Below are 26,992 nucleotides of genomic sequence, written 5' to 3' on the forward strand. Positions count from 1 at the left end.
ATCAGCATGAGATGGTGGCATGCATACACACAGTAACACACAAATGTCAGATTGTTAGTGTCTGACAGCAGAAAATGCAGTAAGCCCTGAGAATAAGCAAAACCTGTTCAGCATCAGCCAATGCAAACTGTAGGTATGAGGAAGAAGAAAACTCTTGGAACCGACTATTTTCTCTATACTGTCTTTCTGAGATATTGTCATATCTTTGGTGCTCTGGGAAATTTATGTACCTCAGTTTGTGTGGCTTGTGTTACTGGTCTCCCATGACCTGTGCAGCAAAGCACAGGTATGGTGTGCAAAGTAGTATATTTGCACCGAGTGGTGCATGTGTTTGGGTGGATGTGTACAAACTTGAATACCTTGCAGGTCCCAATGCATCCAACTGGCCTATCTGGACGCCCATTCAATCCCAGCTTCTTATTGACGGCTAGGAAACGGTATGCCTGCAGAAAGATGTACAAATGAACAAAAACTTGATCGATATACACATGATATTTTCCTGCTCACCTTTCTCATTTCAGAGAAATCAACATCCTGCATCTCAATTCATATAATTCTGTGTGATTGCATCGGCCCTGCTTTGAGTTTAAAAGTATCATATTTGGTTTGAAATGTCAAGCAGTGCGTTTCCATTTAACATCTTAATGAAAGCATGAGTCCATTATGTGCCTTTCCTATTGAGGCATGTTGTTGTTAAAACTCATGCACTGAAACATCATTCATATGGCAGTAACCAAAAGTGATATTAGCTCTGTGTAAATTTGAGATGCGGCGATAATGAAAGTCCCCGTGCTGCTATCAGTGGCATGCTTAGTGGACACAAGCACACCCGTGGGTACCACAGCTGATAACACAGTTGTAGTGAGCTGAGGTCCATAAGCTGAAACACTAACGGAGTTGTCATTATAATAAATGGCAGCACCATTCATTTGGACAATTTTTTGAAGCATTTAGTACATCGTATATTTCCAAGTAACTAAAATCAATCTTTAACTTTTTGCTGCGGTTTACAGAGCCATTTCACAGCCATATGCTTCAACTCACCTGGGACGCTTTCTGTTGTCACATAGTGCACTAGCAGTTTACAGTAACAGTAGGTCTTTATACTTATGCTTGAGTTAAGAAATACTGTTTTCTCAGTCGATACTTCTGCATCTCTTGCTAGAAGACAGTGGGGTGAACAGGCTGAGTCAGAGTATCCTTTGTAGTTCGCTTTTTAGTATATTTTGGGCATCGCATGATGTGCGATAGGCTGATGTTATCTAGACTGTTTTAATCACTTGCTTCAGAGCCGTATTGTCTTGGTGTGCCCATCCAATGCCAATTTTTGATCTTTCCAGTTAAGATGACCTCTTCTCCTCTTCCACAGAAGTTTATTCCTCTATCTGCAGTTTACATGAACTCTTTTCAAAAGGAAACATAGAGAGCTGTTAAAGCCTTGTCATTGTGTGAAATTTGGCCTTTGAAGATGGTGTCATCAGTAAACTTCACAACAAAATTCTCTTCAAGTGTGGACATGCAATCATGAATGTACAGATTGAACAGGTGGGGCATGAGCACGCAACCAAAGTGGGTTCTAGTGTTGAGCTCCAGAGTGGATAACGTGTGACTGCCAAACTGAGCTGTTTGAGGTCTGTTTGTGAGGAAGTGCCAGAGTGTTTTGCTCAAGCCTAGAGAGCCCACTGACTCTGTCATTTCAGTTGGGGAGAAAGTACTGGATGCTGAATTTGAATCAACAAGCAGCATTAGCTTAATTCTTTTAATTCAGCATTCCACAAAATATAGTACTCAGCTATTAATATGTTCCCTAATTTTGTAAATATTGATGACTTTTGTAATTAGTAAGCTAATTAAGCTAACAGTGTGTGGGACTTAGAATATAAAAACAGAATTTCAGTAACTTCTCCTGTAGTTAAAGAGAAAACAAGTTTAATCTACTTTCAAAAAAATGTCTGAAGGAGGTGTTTAGTGAAACTTTGGAATTTTTTTTTAGCTGTATTTCTTTTTTTTTTTTATCCCATTCATTCATTTTTTGTCAGGCCTGCATAACAAAAAACAACACCCGTATGATGTCATCATTATTTTTTGGGGTTAAGAGAATGCACAACTTCCTCTTCCTGATCTCTCTTTGCACACATGGACAGTGTAAAATGCTTTGATTGTAGAGCTCCTGTAAACTTTCTAAATGCAATTGGTCTGAAAGTATGACTTTCTAAATTCTATGTTTATGAAGAAATATTTAAGTCTAATCACTTTTCTATAAGCAGGTATAGAAAATGGGTGGATGGATGGATATTTAAGTCTACATGTTGCTATACTTCATTTATAGAACATACGTAGATGCAGTTTTAGAAAATATTTCAACTACCAGTAACTATAGATTTTCAAGGCAAAGGAAAGAAATGTTACAAACCATGTCTTTAAAGACTGTTTTTTTTCATTAAATTAGAGAAATATACACTTTAGGAGCACTAGCAGGTTTTCCCGTTTTGTTCTTAAGATTCTATACGTTTATATATTCAAGCTTTTAGTCACTAAGAAACTGATTTACAAAACATTTCACCCATTGGAAACATTTTCTGAGACTCGCACCAGCTTTCTTGAAAACAAATACTGTGTCGTACTGCATAGATATCCATCTGCTTCAAAGTTTTTCTCTGCCAATATGACTTAGATGAACTTTCAAATATCTTTTATTTTTTGTAAGATTGATGTTTTTCCCCTTGGGTAAAGCATCACACTTTCCACTCAATGAAATGTTCCAATTCCACTTATACAACTACAATTGATATAGATTGGAGGTGAGACGAGGTTCTTTATTTTAGTCCTGGGAATAGGTGGTTTCTGCCGGGTCAGTGTTTAATCTGTCCTCACTGTCCATCCCCTCCACCTCTACAGCAAAATACTGCAGTTTAATCAAGTCTTGTGTCAAGGCTCAGTTTTGTCTTAAAGTCAAAACCTGAAAACTCACAGTCAGGTCTAGAGTATAAGATAATATATAATATAAGATAATATTAAGGATAATAAAGATAATATTGGTCTGATGAACCTCATCAGACCAAAATGTCCAGCATGCAGAAAGAGCTTAGAATTAATGCTGGTTGAGGATCAGGTGGCTAAACTAGAGTGGAGTCAACATTTGTACTTTACTTATGTTAAAAAATGCACTGGTGATAGGAATGTTAAGTTTTCATTACACCAACTGTGGAAATATCAATGCTGGTGCATGATTACTAAGAAATATTCTGAGCAAGACAGAAAAGACACAATTTCCACCAAGTTTTGGTCTCGCTGAGGCAAATTCAACATTGAGTGGTCTGACACATTCCCCATAAAATCCTGTCACTGTGATATACAACTTCAATTACAAAAATGTTGGGACACTGTACAACATAATGATATGCAAATCTCATAAACCAATAGTTTATTCACAACAGACTACTGAATTAACACTGAAAGTGAGGCATTTTAGAATAATGCTACTAAACGTAAAGTTGCAGAGACTTCAAATATTTCATCGACTTCAGTACATAGTATCATCAAAAGATTCTGCAAATCTTGCACAACCATGTGTGCATGGGCTAAAAATTAGTATGGGATGCTTGTGATCATCAAGCTCTAAGATGGCACTACCTTAAAAACTGTCCTTATTCTGTCATGGAAATCACTGCATGGGTTCAGTGAACGCAGTTCACCGTGCAATCCACATATGGAGGTCAAAAATCGATCACATTCATAGAAGAAGCCATATGTTAGCAGATAAAGTGGAAAACTGTTCTGTGATCAGATGAATCAAGATTTAAAAATTTCTTTTGTGACATCATGGCAGTTGAGTCCTCTGGACTAAAGAGGAGAGGGACCATCTGGCTTGTTATCAGCTCTCTGCTCAAAAGTCTGTAGCTATAATGGTATGGGGGTGCATTAGTGTCTACTGAACTGGCAACATGCACATCTGGAAAGGCACCATCAATGCAGAGAGGTATATACAGATTTTAGAGCAACATATGCTCCCATCCAGACAATGTGTTGTTCAGTGCTAAACTGCCAACTTGATTTACTTTGCATTCAAAGTAGAGGGGTCTGACATCACTATCTGAAAACATCTGGCACATCATGAAACACAAAATAACATAAGAAATGATAAAACTTCTCACTTTTAGCATTTGATATGTTTTCTATGTTCTATTGTGATTAAAACATTGGTTCATGAAATGTACAAATCACTGCATTGTATTTATTCATATTTTACAATGTCCCATTTTTTTTTAATTAGGTGTGTATCTAATATCTGTCTGCTATATCTGTCTCAGTATGAAAGTATCAAAAGTTGTTCCATCCTTTGTTTAAAACTAAATCTAAATTTAAATATGTGTTAATATGTTCTACCATAATACAACATCAGTAAACCCACACACACGAGGCACTGCAAAAGAAATCTGCCTGTCAGACCCACCCTTCTTCAATACATGCAATACATGGCAGGAACCAAAAGGTGGTGCTCTGCTCCTCTCAAGTGCTTTGAAGGGCAACTAAACACTGCCGGCAAAATCAAGTATTGATCTAAGAAATTACACTGAAAAAGTAAAAAGTAAAGTCTTTAAGAAAATAGATAATAATGAATTATATAAAACAGGGAGCTAAGTGGCTTTTCAAACCACTGCCTTCACATGCTTAGAGAAGATGTAGAATAAAAAGACAGAGGGAGGCTGGAAGAATCTCTGCATCCAATACTTCCTGTGTGCAGAATACCAATGAATGAGAACGCCAGCAGCCTATCAAAGCATCCTTTCATCTCCTCAAATTTCCACTGACCAAAGCACAAACAGTAAGCCTGATAGGTAGTAAAACGCAACAGAAAGTCAGACGTAAAAGCTGTATTTACACTTCTAAAGTGAATACAGAGAGGAGGAAAAATCAACGATTGGCAAAACTGGTATTCTAACATAGCAATTTTAAAAATTTCAGACATATTCCCCTGTGAATTTTTATCACTGCAGGGGTCGACCCTAAATAGTGTAAATGGTACTATTCAAATCACAAAATGTACAAAAGATTTGTCTTAAAAGCACATACTGACATCCAGAGGCACTGTTATTAAGCTTGAAGGTTGGTGTTCAGGCATCAAATCAATCTGATTCTTCAACTTTCACCCTGACCACATGAAATGTTTGAGCTTTGGCATGTTTAAATCAAAACAATCCGCATCAGCATCTGCAACTGCATATGTAAGTTGAAAGTATCGCTCTTCAATGTAACTGCTCCTCCGTCACCAAGTGGGTATCACTGAGCGGTTTTATTAAAGAAAACTAAACTAAAAATCATGGATTCTGCACTATAAATAATTCAATATACACCTGCTTTGACTAAAAACAACCTGCTAAAAATCTCTTCATCAATAGGAATGATTATGGGACATTTACATTCCATTGTAAAGGAAAAAAGAGAAAAGAAACACCGGGTCTCATCTTTATAATTGGTGTTTTATGACATTTTGCTCACCATCTCTACCAGAGGGATTTGGTAATGTAACAACAACATTTACAGAGGCAGCATGTTGATTACTGCACACTGCACTTTTTTAAGTTGTCCCAGGAATCCATGAAACTGCTAAAGCAATTTCACTTGCAGCTTCTCTGCTTGTGCTTTTTTCTCTTTTACTTATATGCTGCAGAAGTTGTTTGTGAAAGGATAGTTGGAGTTGGAAGATTAAAACTTGCAAAACAACAATATGCAAATGATAGTGCTACACAACAAGGGAGACTAAGTAAGCATCATTCAACAATGTGTACAATTTCCAGATCACAGAGGTGGTGACCAAATTAAAGAAAAGAAATGGAGGCTGCCTTTCGCCCGATGACTGCTGGGATAGGCTCCAGCCCACCCGCTACCCGACCGACAGAATGACGGTATAGAAGATGGATGGATGGAAATGAAGGCCAAAAAGATTTTTACAGAAAAAATGTTTTAGTTTTTGTCTCATGAGACTCTAGGGGCTTCTAATGTGAAGTACGAAGAGATAATCAACAGGCATTGCCATAAACAAATGTTGTTCACAGTGACATCCATGTTGTCAACAAGAGATGGAACAGCTAAAAGCACAGCTATTTTTTAAGATAAACTGTGATTTGTAGGGGATAAACTCCAGGTTTTAAGTGCAGGGCTATCACATTGCAGATGTAATCGTCACTCTCACATCATCAGGCAGCTGTTGTCAACACAATCAAATGGCTGCTTAAAAAAACAAGGTGAGGTGAGCAAATGCAGTCTGCAGCAGTTGAGATGGTGGTGACTCCCAGATAAACAGATGCTGTTGAAGAAGAAACGACTGTCTGGGCTTCGGATTAAAAATGCAGCACAGCGCCCGCTCTGACTCATGACTGCATATCCATCTGAGAGGCTGAGCACCACACAGCAGAGAGAGGCAGAGGAGTGAGAAGGAAAAGTAACAGGTATGACAGTTCAAAGGCAGATGATAGACATGGGGGAGTGAGTTGTTTGGGGTAATAGGCATAATGGGGGTGGAGCAGGATGTAGGCCTAAAGGGGAGGATGGGGTTAGAAAAGCGAATGCGACGGACACATCAGAGAAGGGACAGAAGGAAGAAGAAAGATCTAGTGAAAGAGAGCAAAGCCCTGAGAGATGGCACAACAAGAGAAAAGGGCTGTTTATAGTGTGGAGGATAGCTGCCATGACATGACAGATGACGAACTGAGACTGGGAAGGAGACAAGGGTTTGAGTGACAAATATAACTGAGGAGAGACAGAGTACACCGAGATGGAAGACTTCAAACAAGAGACATGTAGATGAGGGACAGTATCTATAGGCAAGACCAGGATTTGAGTGACGGTTATGATAGAAATGAAGAAGAAGTTGCTGGGGAGGTAGAGCTTGTTGTCATACACATGACGGTGTAAATGGTGTGATCTTCAAAAGATGAAAAAAAAAAAAAACACAGCAGACAGGATGAAAATAGCAGCCAGTGTAGTGCTGGACTTACAATAGCTTTATTTCCTTTCCCATGTTAAAAATACTGAATGCACCTGCAGATAGAGATGTTTTCTTTTCATTGGACCATTCACATTACCTACAATCGTTTATTAAATCTACATATTTTGTTCTGATTTCTAAATAAATATTACACAAAACATAGTTTTGTGAGCATTTGATCATCTTTTAGCTTTGCTCTCAAATATGAAGTTACTTGTCAATTTTCTTGCTTAAACCTTCGTCCAAGATATCTAGTGAAGGATTTGAAAAGATTCAGATCTGATAAGGCGATCCAGAGTTGATGAAATTCTGCTGAACCCTAACCCTTTGGTGGAGAATGCTGATTTATAATGAAAACGAGGGATTCTACAGCTTACATATTTAGAATAGAGACTTTTGGCTTTCTACTGCATGTCCATGTGTGTGAATAGGGAAATCATGAGCCCTGATCCTTTTATGTAAACAGAGTATCATTTGTGACAGCCTTCAATAAGAAGTTAGCTTACCTAAAATTATTATATACTATGAGTAAAAAAAAAAAAAAAAAATTCAATTACTTGCATGCAGCTCCTTTATGCTCAATTCAGGATATCTTTTTTCCAAACAACTGACCTGCTCACGTTGACCTCGACACAGTCATTTAGATGACGGAAAATCCATTCTTAAACTTCTTTTTAGTTAAGCATACATCCATCCATCCATCCATTTTCTATATCCGCTCAATCTGTCAGTTGGGTTGCGGGAGGGCTGGAGCCTATCCCAGCGGTCATCTGGTGCTTTTTAAAAACAGAACCATAAGAACTGTAGCCTTTTGAAAAAAAATCTGAAACCAAGTCTGCTCCAGTTTGCCACAGTGACAGTTCCACTATTATGCTGATAAATCAACACGAGCAATCACAGTTTGGCTAATCAGTCACTTCAACCTCTCTGAACCCCTACAGTGACTGATGGCACAATCAAGAAGAAAATCTAAAGAGGTGGAACTGTTGGTTTGACAAGTAAATATACTTACTGACCCAAGATCTTGGGGATATTGATGAATAACTACTAAACAGTCATCTGGCTGACTGTAAGATTGAGTTGTTTAGTTGTGCTGGCAGAGGTTGGGTTGCATCAAAAGTCTATAAAAATATAATCCCTAAAATTTACTTCTAATCATTTACAGTGACAAGACTGACTGGGGGTCTTCTTTTTCAAGATAAGGATGCACACTTAAATCAAGCAAGAAGTCACTGCAGCTAATCATGCCCTGAAAAATGTCTGCAATCAGTGGGCTGATGTTACCATTGGTAAAATTCTTCCCTCAAATAGTGATTGTCTAATTATGGCTTAACAACTGGACTTATAATGCAATGTCCATCAGGTTTTGGAGTACTGCATATGAAATTATGCACTGGGCTGCAGGGACAAATATATTCTGCAGAGTAAACAGGGTACAAAGGGGGTATTTTTCACATTTTCAAAATTTAGAAATCAAGGGAAAACGTGTAAGGAATAGACTTATCTGCTAAAGTTAGCACGTCTGGTTAGTTAGTTACTAACACAGCTAAACTTTGCTTTGAAGCTTAGCACATAAATTGCTTAATATATAAACATGGAACACAGATAATTTATGTGGTGGTCAATCAGACTTAGCCTACCAGGCAAGGAGGGAGGCGGGACACGTGATAGGTAGAGAAGATGACAAGGAGGAGTGCACGTTGACTCCTGTTACTTTTATGAAGTTTTTACTCTGGCATTAGCTTTCGTGTCGTGTTAATCCGAAGGCTGTTCAGCCTTGTGAGACCGTGTTGGGGTGCACTGTGAGTTTCTGGGCTAAGCCTGGACGTTGTCCCTCGTGTTTGAGTGAGTGAGAGCTACAGAGCAATAATGTCTGGCAGCTCACCGCGCTGCGAGTATAGCCGAAGACTATTGCATGTAAAGGTAGCAGGGAATAGAAGCATCATGCAAGAAGTTACTAGACAGGGTGGGGCTAAGCCACGGGGTGAGGTCGGCCAGCTCTTGGGATCTTTCATAGACTAGCACACAGCATCCCTAAAGCCCCTGCCACTGTTTACAGTCACTGAGACCACAAACTAGAGCTAGTCAAACAACACCTGAAAGGTGAAGCTAAGGCCAAAGTCAAGTTCATGCTAACGGAGCCTAAAAGCTAAGTGGAGAAGATATTTGATGTCCTCCTTCAAATTTATGGAGCTAAAGTCCCAAATGGCACCATTCTAAAGAAATTCAATGAGAGGAAACAGCTGTCTGGAGAGATCATAAGGTCTTATGCTCATGATCTGCAGGAAAGGCTGGAACATATTAATAAGAGAGAACTCGATCGAGTCCCACACTGATGCAGTGTTCAAAGAGCAGTTGGCTTTGGGTTTGAACGACAGCTCCCTAAGAAGGGAAATGGAAAAAAAGATGAGAAAGGTTTAATGTTTGTTTAACTGTAACAGGCTGCAATTACATGTTTGAAGAAGAGGAGGTCCAACCCCAGTATGCCCCCTAGAAAGGCCCTCCTAAAGGACGATGAGGGGAGGTATATTTGCTATACTTGCGGTGAACCCAGCCACACCAGTCGACATTTCCCCAAGAAAGCGGACAAGATGGCCAACACTGCCCTCCACAAGACCACAAGCCAGGCAACAGGGTCTAGTAATCCTGATGGGATCAAGAAAAATCCTAATCCACCAATGATAGGTGTCAAATGGCAGAGTGTGTTGTAAAAGAAGTGAATGATAGCCTTAAAAGAAGTGCCTTTGGTGAGTGTAGGACTGTCATTCCAAAGATAGGGGGAGTTGAGACAAGCTGTCTTTGGGACACAGGCTCCAGTGTAATCATCACCATCACAGAGTATCACTTCCGTAACCATTTTGAGGCACAGGAGATGATATCAGCAGACCGGATTGAACTCACTGCAGATAATAGGCTTGCTATCCCAGAGTTAATGTGCCTGGAGGCAGAAGTAGAATGTGTTGGAAGACCAGTGGGCAAGCAGTGCATATTCGTACTAATAGATGCACACCCTCACATTGAAAAGTCCACGGGCTCCAAGGGATTGTGGGGATGAATGTCACTGAAGATCTTGAGACCCTCTTTGCAGCCAGGTGGGGCAATATTTTCAATATTTTCAAATGGAAAGATAAGGTTTGTGAAAGTATCAGGCAGAGAACCAGTTGCCATTCCCCCAATGAGTGAGAGGGTCCTTATAGGGTCTCACCCAAAGTAGAATGCCAAGTTCTAGTAGAAGCTACACCAAGTGTGGGTCTGCCAAAGGGGCTTGTAGTAGCAAACATCCTGGCAAAGACCACACATAGTAGCGACCCTGTTTGAGTCATGAATACTTGTGAGAGGACTGTAAAGCTAATGCCACGGGCCAGGGTAGCAGTTGTGAGTAAACCGCAAGATGTACTTCCAAAGGAAATGGTACAGATAGAAGAGAGGTAGGGAAGGTGAGCGGGCTTGTTGTCAAACAGTTGGGTTGTTCTGAGACCACACAGTTAGCAGGTAGGCCTGAAGAGCTACCTGTCCCAGTCCAAGCAAACACTGAGGACCTCACCAATTCCCAATACTGTCAATTATGTCACCTGCTGGCTGCTCCCAGGGACATGTTTTCTGAGCATGAGGGGGGATGTATAACCACTGTTACCCATTATATTCACACTAGGGATGCAAATTCCCTCAAGTAGAGACACCGCAGGGTCCAACAACAGGTCTTTTTTTAGGAATTCAAGAGGCATGTGCATGAGCTTGTCAGCCAGGGCATCCCTGAGCAGCACCTGCAGTGACGGTTATCAAGAAGGATGGGACTGTACATTTTTGCTCTGACCATAGAGTGCTGAACCAGGTAACATGCAAGGACGTATATCCGCATTCGCGGGTGGAGGAGTTGTTGGATAGGGTTGGTCCTAGGGGATCTGAGTTTTGACACTATCGTTTACCTAAATTACATCATTGTCTGTGCAAGGCTTGAAGCAATGTTCAAGCGATTCAGACAGCATGGGCTAAAGTTGAAGCCATCAAAGTGCTTCCTTTTGCGGTCAGAAGTAAAATTTCTGGCTGTGATCTCAGCCAGGGGCATAGAAGTTTACAAGGAAAAGGTCAGTGCTCTAGACAACTGGCAAACCCCCAAAAATGTAAAAGATGTAAGTCTCTGTCTTGGAGTACCCTTGCCCCCTCAAGTCAGCTATCACTGAAAAGTTTGGGGACTATCTGATGTTTTCAAGGTTTGTGGTAGTCACTGATCCCAAGCCATTACGCTACCAAAGCACAGTAATCTTGAGGAGCGGTTGACCAGCTTTGGGTGGCACAGCTGGCTGAGTATAATTTTCACGTGTGCTACAAGCCAAGGCGACAGAACACCAATGCGGTTGTCCTCTCCAGAATCCTGTGAGAGGATGGATCCAAGCAGGATGAGTGAATTCCGATTAAGTGCGTGCATGTCTTTGGGCCACTGGAACTGACGGTACCAGGGGGACTGTCTTGCAGGCCAAGATACAGGCAAGTGCTGAGAAAGCAATCAGTGAAAAGAGCTGGGATGAGATTGAGGTGGCACAGAAAAAAAGATCCTGCAATTGAACCAATCTACCGGAGAAGAATATATCGTTCACCCTTACCTAGTGGGGTTATTCCCCGCTACACATAGACTGTCCTTTTTGAGTAAAAAATTTTCCAATTTTTCCGAGGGAGAAAAATCCCTGCAGTGCGGAGCCCCGACTCAGCCATCTTATATTGTTGTGATATACTATATTCAGACTGGATATCAAGCAGGAACTGCTGATACTGACGGTATAGGGCTTTAGAGCAAATTAAATTAATTGTCTTTACCACCGGTTTCATAACATGATCAAATTTATGATGTTTTGCAAAAATGACCTGTTGGTGAATTATGTAGTGTGGTTTAATAGCTCTGCCTCCGTTTTCTCTGGCTTCATCACAGATGAGAGTGGATAATCCACTTCGTTCACCAGCCATGGCAGGCGCACCATCGATACAGATCGCATAACCTTACTCCATGGTAGTTTCATGTCCTCAACAGCTGAACAAACAGAAATTAATAAATCTATTCCTCTCTTTTGGCCTTTAAGGCTTTGGAGATCAAGTAGCTCCTCTGTTATATTCATATCATGGTCAGCTCCTCTAAAAAAACTGTGTCAAATGCATCAGTGCTTTCATTGCAGGCTAACGAAAAAAAAAATCAAAACCTTCCCCTCTGCCCCTGATTTGTCTCTTGATGTCAGATGAGATATCTTCAATTGTCCTTGCTATCATGTTACAAGCCAGGCAACTATTAGCAATCTCTTCTCTCACTTCTCAGGCCAAATACTTAATAAATTCACCCTATGTGCAAGGTTTGCCATGTTCAGCAATTAGCATAGCCACTTCATAGCTTGCTTTGGTGACATTTTCATTCAGTCCCAGGCCGGAGTGAAGAAGCGATGCTGTGAGGTCAGGCTAGCCTCCAGTTGTTTGACTTTTTCAACATGTTTGCGATCTGATAGCTTGTCATATGCATTAGCATGCTTTATCTGGTAGTGTCTCGTTACATTGAATTCCATGTTTAGTAAAAAAAAAAATAAAAATAAAAAAAAAAAAAAATACTGTGATTTCCATTTCTCTTGAAAATGACAGCCCCCAGTCCACTTTCCTTTTTTTTTTTAAATTTCAGTTGCCAAGTTTGTAGTTAACTTTCAAGGGCAGCTCCATAGTACAAATCATACGTTGGCCACAACACACAGTGACACTGCCACCAAGAGGTGCAAAAAGAAATTGCAGTTTGAACTTATTGATTTATTCATTCCGTTTGATATAACTGGCAGGCCATAAACAGCACAATTCAGCATCGGAGCCACAGGTCAAATGAAATCACACCTTGGGCCAGGCTTTGGACATGTCTGACTTAGACCTTTCATCATATCTCCGACCTATGGATATTTGCTCCAAGTTACCTGTGAGACTGAAAGTAATGAGCATCTCGCATATCAGAATGTCAACAGCTGATAACAAACTCGAACAGCGGTATTGTAAATTATATGATTTCGGTAGAAAACGAAAGAGAGTGGAGCTTTCATATATTGTTAACTTGGCGGCTTCCCAATGGCAGATGGCTGTTACCTTGACCAGTTCCTTCTGAGGCCATATCTGGATGGGTTCAACTTGCTGGGGTGTCTGAGTCTGAATTCCATAGGTGTTCAGAAATACCTGAAGTCTACAAACACACAGAAAGACCAAAATTACAACACAACTGTAATGTTATGTCTGTTAAACATCTAGCTGACATATCATTAAATTGGAGAGCAAAAAATACTAAGAAAATAACATTTAAAAAAGCATGGTAACAAGATCATAAGCATTATTCACTTCCCCTATCAGGAATTTTAATGTTGTGACTTAATAAATGTTCTTTTGTTTCCCATGCAAGTGCAACATGTGCAATGTGTTTATAGGCATGTGCACTTTTAATCAACATATGTAAGACTTGGTGGCAGATTCTGTAATGAAGTTTATGGGTTCTTGGAAACCTTTTAACATCAGAGAATCTGTTGTTGGGCTGAATTTGCTGTAGTGGCCAGTCCTAGACAATTTGTAACATGATATCTGTGCAACATTTAGATTTTCCTAACAGTGGAATGATTTATTCCAGGTGGATCTTTTCAGATTTGGAGATCTTTCCAAATATCATATCCATACATGCTCTTTTCCTTTTCTTTTTTTCCCCTCAGGGAGTTCTTTAGTTTTTTTGGAACACACACACATATATACATACAAATTACCTCTGGCTCTCAGCTATCAGAGACACATGAATCACAACATCATTCTCTATGGGACCCTATGAGAGAGACAGAGAACAGGAAGATTAACATGAGAACTACATTTCTATAAACATGTTACATCATTTGTTGTGTTACATTGCTTTGTGTGACAACCTCATGAGGCATAGTAAATATACTTTGGGACTAATGACAATCTGTTGGATTCAAACACATGGATTACAAATATTTAGATCCAAGTGTTTTTTCTGCTACTTCTTACTGCTGTACCCATTTCTGATTTCTTTTATTTATTTGTTTTTTTTACACCAACAATTATTATACTATGGCATTAACATTCTTGCATACAACCCTGGATTCGTAAATCCCACGAATCCATTCATTTTCACAATAGAACTTAGAATTTCACTTTTAGTTCATGTCAAATTTCCTTCATCACATGTCTCTCCTGATGCACTAAATGTTTTCATTTGGGGAATTTGTGTTCACAGCTAATGATTTCTCCAAGTGTTTCTGAGCCCTTGGAATGATTTTCCATGACAAAACCATGCAACTTCTTGTTGCCATCAAATTCAAGATGAGCTAATATTTTTCATGAAATAGCAGAATGTCTAACTTTTCAACATTCATGTTCAATTGTGAATGCAATATTGTTTTATAAAATCTGTTTTTATTCTATTTTTTTTTTGGAGGGGGGGATTTCTTCTTTGCTTTGTATGGTGATGCTGTTCATCTCTGATCCATACAACAGCACAAACCTAGGCAGGAACTGAACAGATTTTAATTCAATCTGCTGATTTGTGTGCGTGTAATTCACTGTGAGAAAGAGTGATAGGGAGAGAAATAAAGACAAAAGCAGTAGCACCCCTTAAAATTCAGCTCACTCACTTAAATAACAATAGGCTGTTTTATTTCTCTCACATGTTTTAAATGAAAATAAACTCTGAATTACAAATGAAGGTTGAGGAGAGACGCTGAAATGGTTGGCAGGAGGAACAGAGTGAGAAGAGAGCAAGGATAACAGGGATGTAAAGTGAAGGTAGGAGCCAAGATGGAGAGAAACGTTTGGCATTAAACTGAATATTTCTCCGGCAACTACATAGTGAGATGAGATGGAATTACAATAAAAGGAAATGTAAAATACAGACATCAGATCTTCTTGTGATTGTTGATCTTAGTAATCCGTATTTCACAGCTTTGTGCAACAGCCTCACTGGTACTCATGAAAATATTATCATTACAAATAACAAGAATACAATAATAGTCTGACCAAAAGCTGCTCTGAAAAGATTTGATCCCAGAAAATTGTATTTTCTTTGTAGCCAAAACAGCTTCTTGTGTCAGAGCTTCATTGTTGTCCAGAAAGTCAATGAGCCATGTTCCTGTTCAGTGATCTGTTCTATGTATATTTCTTTCTGTCATGTACCTTCTAACAAAATTAGGCACAGACAAGCTAAACTGCTAACTTTGCCCCACATTCTCAATTTCAACAAAATTTTTCATTTGCATTTACGGGAAAATCTGGGCCAGATTTACTGATGATTTCTGCTGGCACAAGCACTCTTTTAGGTTTTATAAACCACATAGGGGATCTGCTAAAGAGGCGCGGTGACAAATTTGCACCTTGAGAGACAGGGAAAAGTTATTTTTGTAGCAGGCCTTGCTGCAGAAGAACAGCATTTATATGAATCACGTCATGCGTTTTTTTGAGGTTTACTTTTATCAATTTACTGCTGACTGTTAATTCATTTTTGGCAAAAAGAAGCATTTCTTAAATTTCTTAAAATTGATAAAGGATGTGACAGCTGGTGTCTGGAGAAAACTCCAAAGAGTGAGAAGAATATAGGAGAAAAGAAGGAACTTGTTTTTTCATATTTTTTATTTCATTTGATATACTTGATGGAGATGCTATCAGAGCCTATTCATTAAAGTTATGCAATTCATTTACTTAGTCATGTATTTACTGAAAATGAGGGATGGAGAATGCAGTAATAGTAAGCTAAATTCTTATTTCGCTGCATCACAACAAGTTAGGCTTTAGTGACTTTATAAATGCCATTCTGCTATACACTCCATTTTCCAGAACCTTGAAAAATAATAGTAAATGTCAATGTTATTCATGTGGGCAAAATCAACTGTCTTTTTGATCAGAACCAAACAACATACACTGCCTGGCCTGAAAAAAAAAGTTTAAGGAACATCTTTAGCTCTGACTATAACATGCAGTTGCTGTGGCATTGATTGATATTCTTATGCCATTTCACAACAATCATTTCCATGCAGAGTTGCATTCATTTCTCACAAAAAATCTTGATTTGATAATAAGGAAGTTGGATGTGCGCAAAGTTTATTAAGGTAACCAACTGAGCCCCTTTTTCAATAATATAATATACCAAGACTTGAACAATTGAAGCGCTCAAGATCATTTGCTTACTTAATCCTTAGTGCTGCTTTTATTTTGGCTAGGCAGCATACTTTCAAAGACTCAACAAATGGAAGGCTCTATCTGTAGCACATTTATAGCCTATTACATTTGTCTGATTACAAACAATGTGTCCGTGTATTGTTACTTGATTAGGCTACTTGCAGATGATTTTCGTCTGGTCTGTTTGTGATCCCACACTACAATGTGCCGGAATTGGTAGATTGTATTGATTATAAATACAATGGCTGCGTGTGTTTTTCATAAATCTCTGCACTGTATCATGCAGAGAAGTCATCACCCCCATCAGTGCTTCTTGGATGATGCTTCTTATTAGATTGTGGCCAAATGATCATTCTGTTTGTATATCTGGTCCATAGGCAAGTATGATCTCCTTACCAGCATTGTTACAATATGGCTACACAAGAACTACAGAAAAGATACTGAACAGTAACAAAATAACGAATACAGACAGACGTGGCCAGAATAGAAAAACAAATCATTCCATTTTGCCTGGAGTGTGAATTCAAGACAGAAAAGCAACGTGAAAAACAAAGTGAAAAGGAAGACATTTCAAAGATTAGCCTGCAGTTTTCTAGGGACATTTTGGGAGGCAGAAGTTGGTACAATGAATAAAACCACATATAGATGAAGCAAATGTTGATAGAAACAGCTTGTATATCTAACATTTTCACTTGAGAAAGCAGAAAATATCTTTTTGTAAATTTGAAAGTTGTTTCAGTCAGGGGGCCGCATGTTGTTGTGGTGGTTGACACCATCGCCAAGAGGGTTCCTCATTCAAATCCCGGCTGGGGCCTTTCTGTGTGGAGTTTTCATGTTCTCCCGCATTGCTTCCTCTCATCGTCCAAAAACATGCATGTTAGGTTAATTGGTGTCTCTAAAATTGTCAGTTAACTCATTATGTGCTTACAAACTTACAGAATACTGACCTCATTACTTTAACCATTACAGGTGTATGTGCCCAACTTCCTTGCTTCCAGACAAGTATATTGTTATATTTGTGTATCTATGTATCCTCCTGTAAGTATGTGTCCTTGAGATCCTTTCATCTTTTCGTTGTTTTTGCAGCAGTCATTCATATGTGTGTGTGTGTGTGTGTAAATTAGTTATAACCAGAGCTAATAATCATTGCATAGAGTGACTATGCAGGGCCATTTAAGAGGCAGGCAGCAACTTGTGACTCACGGGAGCTGCAGCCTTTCATGTTGTCATTGAGGAGATGCACACCCACACAAACACACAATATACTGATACTAACAAGTATACATATAGAATATGGCAACATAGACACCCATGTTGGGTGAAGCACAGAGTACAAAAAAAACAATAAATCCTGCATCACGTGTTGAACAGAGCTGGGGTGCCATTTTCTTTGGTCAATAAAAGACTATTTAACCTACAAACTCATTTTACAACCTCAGTTCCATAGCAGAGAGAACAGAGAAGAAAATGGCTAAGTAGAAATGGGAAAAATGGACTCCTGACCAGACATCTCTCCTCACTAATAAGGGAGCAATGGCTTCTATAGAGAGATATAAAACTCTCGTCTTTCGTGGTCTCTGAGATCAATCAGTGAAACAGAAGATAAGGAAATACATAATGGAGACTCAAGACAGACGCATTCAATGAACAAAGGTTATTGTAAAATTTGCATCCAGTCTTCACACGTAGCTACTCTTAGGCCAACAGCAGGTTTTTATGTCTCTAAATTTCACCTTAAGTTGGCTTTCATACCAGCTGCCTGGTGCACGCACTGGATGTCCAGGACCTCATGATTTTCATTTCAGCTCCCATCATAACAGATGCACTGTTATGATGGGATGAACAGTATGCACACAGGCTGTGAGATGTGTCTTAGGCGCAGCTCAAACCACACTGGCAGTCACATGTCATCTAGTTTTGGTATGATGCCTAATTTTACAAGTGAAGTGAGCATCATGGAAGCATTTCTCACAAAAAATACACCACTAAAACATTTGATGGTCATAATGACCATAATAATCATTATAAGCTCATATCAGAAACAATGCATATTTCACTATAGTTTCAGTGTGCAGGCAAAATGCGACAATAACAATATTTCATTTTGGCAACGTAAAATAGGACATTTGTAGCTACTTCAGTAGGCTTGGAGCAGAAAGAAGATATAATTGAATATCAGTTTTAGGATGCAGACAACACAAAACTGAGTGTGTATGGCCATTAGAGAAGGCAAAATGATTATGCAGACAGTAGCTGCAATGCAGCAAATGTAAGATCAACGATGTCAATATGCACACACACACACACACACACACATACACCCACTCACTCTCACACACACACAGCTGTGACCAACAGTTCATCAATGCCCTGAAAATGTGCACATCTCGTAAGTGGTCTGACGCCAGCGTAATAATAAGCTGTCAGACTGAACTCCTCCACAAAACATGCCCATGTGAATGCAAGACAATTTGGACTATAATTACATTTAAAGAATATGTGATTCTACTGGTTTTGAGAGCAAGTGTGTGTGAAGGGAAAAACTGGCATCCAGACTTTCATGTCCAAACCATGATCATTTCCAACCCTAACCAAGTGATGTCTAAAGTTTTGTCATAACATGTTGTGTTTACATGTTACTATGGCAACCTGTGAAATGGCATCCATGTAGATCACGGTCGCATTGTAAAAATAATGCTTTGTAGTTAAAACCACGATAGTTTTCTAATGGTTTTGAAGTGATGTTTTCATCTAAACTTAACCACAAAGTGACATAAGTGTTACAGTTAAGTGTTAGAGTTGTGTGCTAGAATTTAGCTGCTCCACCAACCGACTCTCCTTTCTCCTGATGCAGATTTGTGTCTTGCTAAATGATAGACTTGACAATGGAATATGCTTTGATGTGGACTTGTATGAGGTGGGGTGGTATGAAATAAATTGAAATAAATTACAGATGTCACCGTTTTCCGTTGGCGGACCTGTTGAACTGTAATAAATTAGTAATTCCTTACAGAGATTATGGCGTGTAGCAACTAAAGAGCTCCATGGAGTTTCTGGAAAATAAACAGCGGCAAAATATATGTAAAGCTTTGTGTTTTTATTTCTGCTGCTTCCAAACTGAAAAACAGTCCCGTTAATTGTTAGAAAAATTCATTCACAGACAATGGTATGAAACCAAGAAATCCCTCAGAGGCCTCAATATTTTACTTGCAAGGGGAGAACAACACACAAACCTTCTCTCTGCAACTTTGCAAGAGTTCTCCAACAAGTGGTTGCCTCCCTTGCTCTTTTATTTGGTGACACACACACATACATACAATCCTCTATCTGCTTTCATGTGCCCAGGTCTGGCATATCTCCTGAGTTTGGAGGCATCTCCTTATTTGGGGAGCTATAAAGATAACAATCAGTGGGGAGACAACATTATTTCTTAAAACACAGCTCTCTTTGTCTCCAAACTTCTCCTTGTGAAGTTTTTATATGAAATGGCCTCTCTGGCTGTGACATTTATATAATGATAAGAAGCAAACTTTTCAGACATTAATGCAGGCAGAAGCTCACAAATGACTGAGTTTAAGGATTTTTTGATGAAGTAAGCTTTTAGATAAATGATGTCATACTGATCTTACACACCCAACACATAATGTCAAACATGCCTGAGGTGAAATCCAGCTCACCAGGCTTGAACGCTGAATATCAAATACTATACTCGATGTGGCATATGCAGAAGCAGAGGCCTCACTGTTGCCTCAATGGGACGTTTAGGACTGAAGTAAGGAAGAGCATATTGTCAGAAAGGCATCCACCGCATCAATCATTAAACTAATCAGTTTTGCCTGACCTGAATAAATGAATAAATTAGGCAGATGGAAGCTAGAACAATGCAACCAAGTATTAAATATTAACTTGTGACTCCTTGTAAGAGGAGTGATGTAAGTGCTTGAAGCAACAGTTGGGGAGAGAAGCTGTACAATAATTACTCAAACTTAAGTCTTGTCAAGAGCTTTAAAGGAGGAAATGACGGAACAAAAAAAAAAAATAAATAAAACTTCACTGGTTCCTTCTGGTCCTATTTAGAGAAGCCAGCAGTGTCTGCTCTGGCTGGAGTTGCATTTATTAAGCTTGACAAGGGGATTAATCAACAGTTGGGAAAAAAAAATGAATGCCCCATGGGGTATTGCAATAGAGCAGTATTTAACTCAGATATAATCTGTCTAAAAGCCATTTAAGGAAATCTTTCTGCTGCAGATGCATGGCAGTACATGGCAGCAGAAAAATGATAATTTTTTCTCTAACTAGAAAACAAAAGCTCTGAGCCAAATCGTTACGGGCAAGATAAAGAAAGATTTTTTTTTCTTTTTTATTGATAAAACTGCTGTTAATCTATTTCTCTAAAAAAAAAAAAAACAGAAAAAAAAGAATCAAAAATATGCTATGACTCACATTCTTGACCTGGTATCACATTTACCAATTTTCTTACTACCCAAAAAAACTATTTGATAGTAAGAAGTTTGTTTGTTGCCTGCTGGTTAGTGATTTTAAACAAGTTCTATCCATCCTCCAATCCAAACAACTTGAAACGGGACGTGTCTCAAACGCTAGATTTAAAAAAAAAAACAGGAGGAGTCATTTAAGGTTTTTCAGTCTTTTTTAACAACTGGCAGTTTGAAGAGTGTTTGCAGGTGTGGGGAAACAAGAAATGTAAAGTAGGGATTAAAAAAGTAGAACTAAAAAAAAGTTTAATTGGTGACCAATGCAAAACAGGTGAAAAAGACTAATCCTGTTTCTGTCTGTTTCATCTGTGCATAAGAGCGCAGCCCTGTCTGTGAAAGGAAGAAAGAAGCCTTCTGTTTACCTGTGTGTACACCAACAAACACACAGTGACTAATGCAGAAGCCACATTATTAAAGGCGAAGAAGGCACACATCTGTCACAATCAGAATAAAAAACTAGCTACTCCACAACAGAGTAGATAAAAACTCCTTGAAAGACAGAGACTAAAAAGAAAAGTGGAAGACTTGGTAAAGAAACAGAAACTGTTTAGTACTGTTTAAGGTAGCAAAAATTACAAGCACTTTTGTACAGCTTAAAGACCGAATTACCTTTAGTCTTTTGGCTGTTTTTGAAACGGTTTTAGAAAAAGTTGCAGATTATGGAACAGAAATAGATTTTCTGGACTGGCAACAGGCAAAGTGAATGTTAGACACCAGAGTTTAGAGGATGATATTTTGAAAATGTCACAGATTGTGGTACTGATATAGATTACAGAAAAGAAAGCAGAATCAGGCGTCCAACCAATAAAAGACAGCATGACATCACAATCCCCATGAACTAGAGAACAGGAGGAAGCAACTAAAAGCCATTTTGAAATAGGACATGCTGTTAACAAGAGCTACAACACATCAGCAGGTCACCTGCAGGACAGACAGGCAGAGGTTGCTGCCCGCTGCCCCTCAGAGATACAGCTACTAAATATGATGAAAATATGGCAAAAATCCATTTACCAAAGAATGCTGCTGAGATTCCCCGCAGGACTGAAATGAATTTCAGCTCCGCTTCATTTGACTTTTTCCTCAAAATTAAAAGCACTGAGTTGTGGCACAAGATGAAAAGTGCATCTTAGATCCATCCCTTTTTTTTTTCTTTCATCCATCCTTCTGTCAGTGCTACTGTTCTTTTTATCCAGCTGCTTTTCTTATTTTTCCCTCGATTGATTTTAGTCCACCCTCTGTTCTTCTTTCTTTAATTTTTTTATTCTATCCCTCCATTTGTAACATTTTCTAATTTTCTTCCTTCCTGTCCGCCCTCATTTTTCAATCATCCTTCCGTTGAGTTTGCTTCTTCTGTCATCCCTTTATGATCCCTCTCAATCGTCCATCTTACTATTCATTGATCTTTCTGCCTGACATATGTTTTCTTCCTGTCCTTTTTGTATTCCTTTTCTACTTTCATCTTGTTCAAATTTCTTCTGTCTTTCATTTCCTATTTTTGTTTGTCCCTCTTTTCTCCATATTGCTCTTGCCTTACACTCTGTATTTCCCTTTGTTTCCTACCTGCCAGCCCCTTACATCCAACCATATTTACTTTGCCTCTCTCTCTCTCTCTCTCTCTCTCTCCCTCTCTCTCTCTCTCTCCCTCTACCTCTACCTCTCTTACTCTCCATCTTACCTATGATGTTTAAAACCACCTTGTCTGTGAACTAATAGCGTTTCACAGAGTGAAATTTCAGAATGTTTCTGTCAAAACACCCCTGCCACAGTCACGATCAAAACTCACCTATATGCAGAAAGAGATTCATGTGCACAGCAGCGGGTCTGCAGATCAGGCAGCTAAAATGAATGCACCATACGGAGACCTTCCTACTTTCCGATTTTATTCTTACTACTTTGAGAGATTAATTACATGGTGTAGGTGTTTTTTAAAATAGAAAATTGCATTTGTGTCGTCAGGAAGGTTGTACAGTCTACACACGCACACTCACACACACACTCAAAGAGGGGTGTCATTTTAAATCCATTTGTTTTGTTCTCTGTCTAAAGCCAAGTGTTTTCCTGTGCTGACGACAGGGATTTGATAACCAATTGATTGATTGTAGATGGCTATTTTCTCTTCACTGCTCAATACTTAACTGAATGAGACGGTACAATTCTGTTTCAAGGTCAGGTCACTCCCAATGTGCCGGTTACCGAAACGCAGCACGAGGGAGGCAGCGAGCATCACATCACAAGGGAATGAAGCATTCAAAGACTTTCATAAAGTTGAAAAGGATGCAAAGGCATTTATTCACCAACTGAAAAAAATAAAACATTTTTTGAATGAAATACAGTATAATCCCTTCTTTTCAAGCCTCTGCGCAGATGAATGGCTCCAGGCTCAGAATCGTCATCAGAAAGGCAGTCTCCATGCAGCTCAGAGATTCAGATTTTGATAAAGGTATTTCGCAAAGTGTCAAGGGTTTCAGCAGAAATAAAAAGAGGTAAAAAAAAAGACATGAAAGAAATGCTGAGACATTTTTTAAATCGAGCTATAGGGCCATAAAATGTCTCCTGCGTACATTTTTATGGTTACATCTTTTAAAAAGGTCATCTGCTGGTAAAAACGACAGGACCATGATGAGAGCTTTTCCAGCTTTAAGGTGAACACAACGGAAAGAAGGTGAGCTGAAGAGGCAGGAATTTGATTTTGGGAAATGTCTCCAGTCCGACAACATGGAGGAAAAGAAACCAACAGACTTGAGGATGGAAAGACAGGGAAAAAAAGGGAGGGAAGGGGACAGACATCGAGGGAGGGTGGAATCACCTCTACAGAGGAGAACCAAGTGAAGAATTGGATTGCATGCTGCTAGCTGGTGTAATTGCAAAGGCGACCTGACGGAGAAAGCAATACATTGTTCCTATGACTCAGCTCAGAAATATTATCCCCCACTACTGAATCCTTATGAGTGAAGAAGAAAAAAAATCAATTGATATTAAAGGCAAGCAATGGTGTGAGCTACAGGAGTCTGTGCTTGTCAGAGTTGCTCTGTTTGATACCAAGCCTGGAGAGGCAGCAAGACAAGGGAAGATAAGTGGCCTGATTACTTGTGTCTGTGTGTGTGCAGGGTAGCATAATGATACCAGCGCTGCAGTGAAAAACAAATATACATGGAGCTCAAATGTTTGATGGTGGCAGGTTGCCACATAGAGTCGTACACGTGACATGTTTCTTTCATGTGTAAATGTAAACTCAGGATGAAGCCTTAAAATGTCCATCTTTCTCTTTACAAATCATTCTTTTAAATGACACACTTACACACGCCTGCAAAAAGAGACTCAAATCTGACAGTGTGCGTTATTCTGAATGAGTGCTGAGGCACATGTATTGTTTAACAATGACCCTGGAAAAGATAGATTCTTAGTTCCTGTGCCAAGCTACAATCATATGCCCACACAAAAAGATTCAAAGCGGCACACACAGATAATTACAAAGTTTGGGAGCAGATGGGCATCACAGTTTGTAATGTGTTTCCTCTTTTACTTCTCAGAAACACACCATCCTACTATGCTTGTTGCCAGCTGAGCAGTTACAAAACTGTCCTGATACTTCCCTTTGGGTGTATATGAGAGCCAAGGTGAACTCACTCATATTTGTTATAGCTGAAAACCTCAAAGCGAGCACAGCTGTTGTTACGCTGGGGACATGTCAGACACTCCTCCAAAGCAAGACTGAAGTGCTAAGGCTGCTACAGGAGCAGCAATCTGTGGTCTGTACACCTCAATATGCTTATACAGAATAACGCTGGTACAGATGAAAGGAACACTCATCTCTATGTGCCTTCACCATCAGTATGATAGTACTTTGTGATAGTGGTGCAACCTATGCAAGCCTCGACTGATGCTGTATTTTCTGAATGATAATATCAGTGTCCTCTCAGAAGGTGCGTTTGAAGCAAACCAACATGTAAAGATAAAAGACAATTCAACTTCTTATTTAATACATTTCTTCAGCAACAAAGGATTTCATGACACTGATTGTAAGTATACTCAGCACATTATAATGCTTGAACTTTTAACAACAACTAAGCTGACACCTTTTGGTTTCACATATACTGACAATATTTTTGAAGTTCATTCAAATTTATGACAAGATGCTCGGTGATCATCACTTTTCTCTTCTCTTTCTCTATCCATTTCCTTAGAAAAACAAAAATGAAATATGACTGTGGGATCTGTCCAACACTACAATCTCCATGGTGTTGTCTCTTGCTGGGCCACAGTTATGGAGCTATCCTGGGAGCTTTCTCACCCTCACACACACCAGTGGGCAGACTGTCATCAGTGGGAATTTCTAGACAGTAAATTACTATGTTTATTCAGTGATTTGTCTCGTTTCCTAATATATACTTACTAACCCCCTGTTGTTGTCCCCAGCTGCTAAGTCAAGAATAGTTATTGTCGCTCTGTTTTCAGCATTAAAGATAGGCACAGAAAAAGATAACTTTGTGTCAGTCTGCTGAATGTATTTTGAAAAGAGAAAAAGATTAATAACTGAGGCTCATTGGCTAATGCACAAACTGGATTCCAAGAATTCCTTCAAAGACTGGCAATGCAATCCCCATCAGCCACAACACAGCTGAAAACCAGAGACGGCAGTTTTCAGTGGACAGCTGAACAGCAAGATGAGTTGTATATAAAGTTAAAAACATTGTCTTCAGACACAATCATTTTTCCTGAAAAGACAGGCAGTGTCGTATCAGACATTTGACAGACTATGACCAGTAACTGGCTGAGGTTATGCATGTCATCAGGAAGGGGGAGCCAGGGACCGACTGCTGAAATATCTGCAGATGAAAAGTGTGGCTTTCTGGTGACAGGATTTCTAAAATACTCAAGCAAAACTGTCTTTAGTTTCCTTTCATGCACACATGTGAAACAGTATTTCTCTCTTCCTCTAAGCTCAAACTTGCATTTACAGATGCATCAAAATCATCTCAATGTCTTGAATCCTAAAATTACTATGTAACCACTCATTCTTGTATTTTTATTAATGCAAGCAGTCAGATCAGTCTGGCTTTCAATTTATTTAGCAAAAAAAAAAAAAAACTGTCTTTGATATAAAAAGCTGAATAATTTCAGTGTCTGAGTGACCCACCTTTGAAGTATACATAATGTGTGTCACAAATGAGTCACTGTTCTTCACCTGAGCTTTGGTTTGACGATAGAGTGCAGCTGTAGCCACTGAGGTAAAGTTTATGATGGAAGCTTATAACGCTGCAGTTGGTGAAACCCAAGATTGTCTTTTACCAAACAAGTTCATAAATGTTCAGCAACTAAAGTTGCCACAGATTTGGTAATTCTCTTATCTGCCTCAAAGTTGAGAGCACCTTGTTTATGCTTGGCTGATCACTCAGGATGTCTGTGTTCCTTCAGGTTGCACACATTAGGACTGAGTGACGGAGTGAAAATAGATTAAATGCACGTGGTGAATGACAGCTACACAGTATTTATAACTTGCTGCTAAGTTTATAACTCTCCAGTGAGCCTAGATGTCCACTTTCAAACTACTTAATGTGTTTTTTTAATTAATCTCTTAATATGTTGGTCACTGGCTACTGAGCTTTGTTTTCTACTGCTAAATCCCAGTAACATCAGCACAATGTTGTAGCTACATAGCACATAGGGTACATAGGGTTTAGATGAAAACAGCACAACAGGTTCAACCCCTTCATTCCAAGGTTACCCTGACAGCTTGCTGTTCCTTTAGTTTCTCAGCGATACATTCCCTGTACTGTACAAGTCACTGTACAACAGAGCTGAGCAATAATTCTGAGACTAAAACAAAGAAACATCAATCATCAGTCAGATGCTTCTAGTGGGGAACCTAAAATAGACAACTTGTAGCCTAGAGGAGCAAAATCTAAGCTCAGTCTACAGACAAACACAATTTGTGGAAGTGCATACAGGTAATATGTCTGTTTTGGTTAGTGTGTAATCAGCTGATGCATTAGAGCTTGGGTCACGTATCTAGTGTTAATGCATGCAAAGTGTTTTGTGTGTGAGTGATGTCCATTTCCCTGCAGGTTAAAGCGAGTAGCCGTGCCTATAGGGCCTTTACTGCCACAGACCACTGGACTCAACATTTTTCACACACAACTTGGCCGCAGAACAGCACAAACAGCAGGACTTAGCACAGTCCATCTGTGTGTCTGCATGAGTGAGACAAAGGATACAGACAAAATAAGAAAGAAATGTGAGCATGTTGGCACGAAAATGTGCGATTCAGTTTGTGGGGCTTGTTTAAAGAGGAGGATGCACATGTAAGATGGAAAATGGTGTGATTTCACGA

The 26,992-nt window shown here is 39.2% G+C and overlaps 1 protein-coding gene across 3 annotated transcripts in view; it reads right to left on the reverse strand.

Annotated features, from left to right (window-relative positions):
* The window catches only part of phkb (phosphorylase kinase, beta), a 104,289-nt gene that overhangs the window by 15,535 nt on the left and 61,762 nt on the right, over nt 1-26,992 (reverse strand). For all 3 annotated transcript variants that reach the window (XM_072381005.1, XM_072381003.1, XM_072381004.1), the window contains 3 exons: nt 13,747-13,802; nt 13,088-13,181; nt 360-443 (listed from right to left, as the gene is read on the reverse strand). In XM_072381005.1, coding sequence (XP_072237106.1) covers nt 360-443; nt 13,088-13,181; nt 13,747-13,802 — 234 coding nt within the window. The remainder of the gene's footprint in view (nt 1-359; nt 444-13,087; nt 13,182-13,746; nt 13,803-26,992) is intronic.

This window comes from Leuresthes tenuis, unplaced genomic scaffold (assembly GCF_036924035.1).
Source record: "Leuresthes tenuis unplaced genomic scaffold, fLeuTen1.0.hap1 SCAF_2, whole genome shotgun sequence".
NCBI lineage: Eukaryota > Metazoa > Chordata > Actinopteri > Atheriniformes > Atherinopsidae > Leuresthes > Leuresthes tenuis.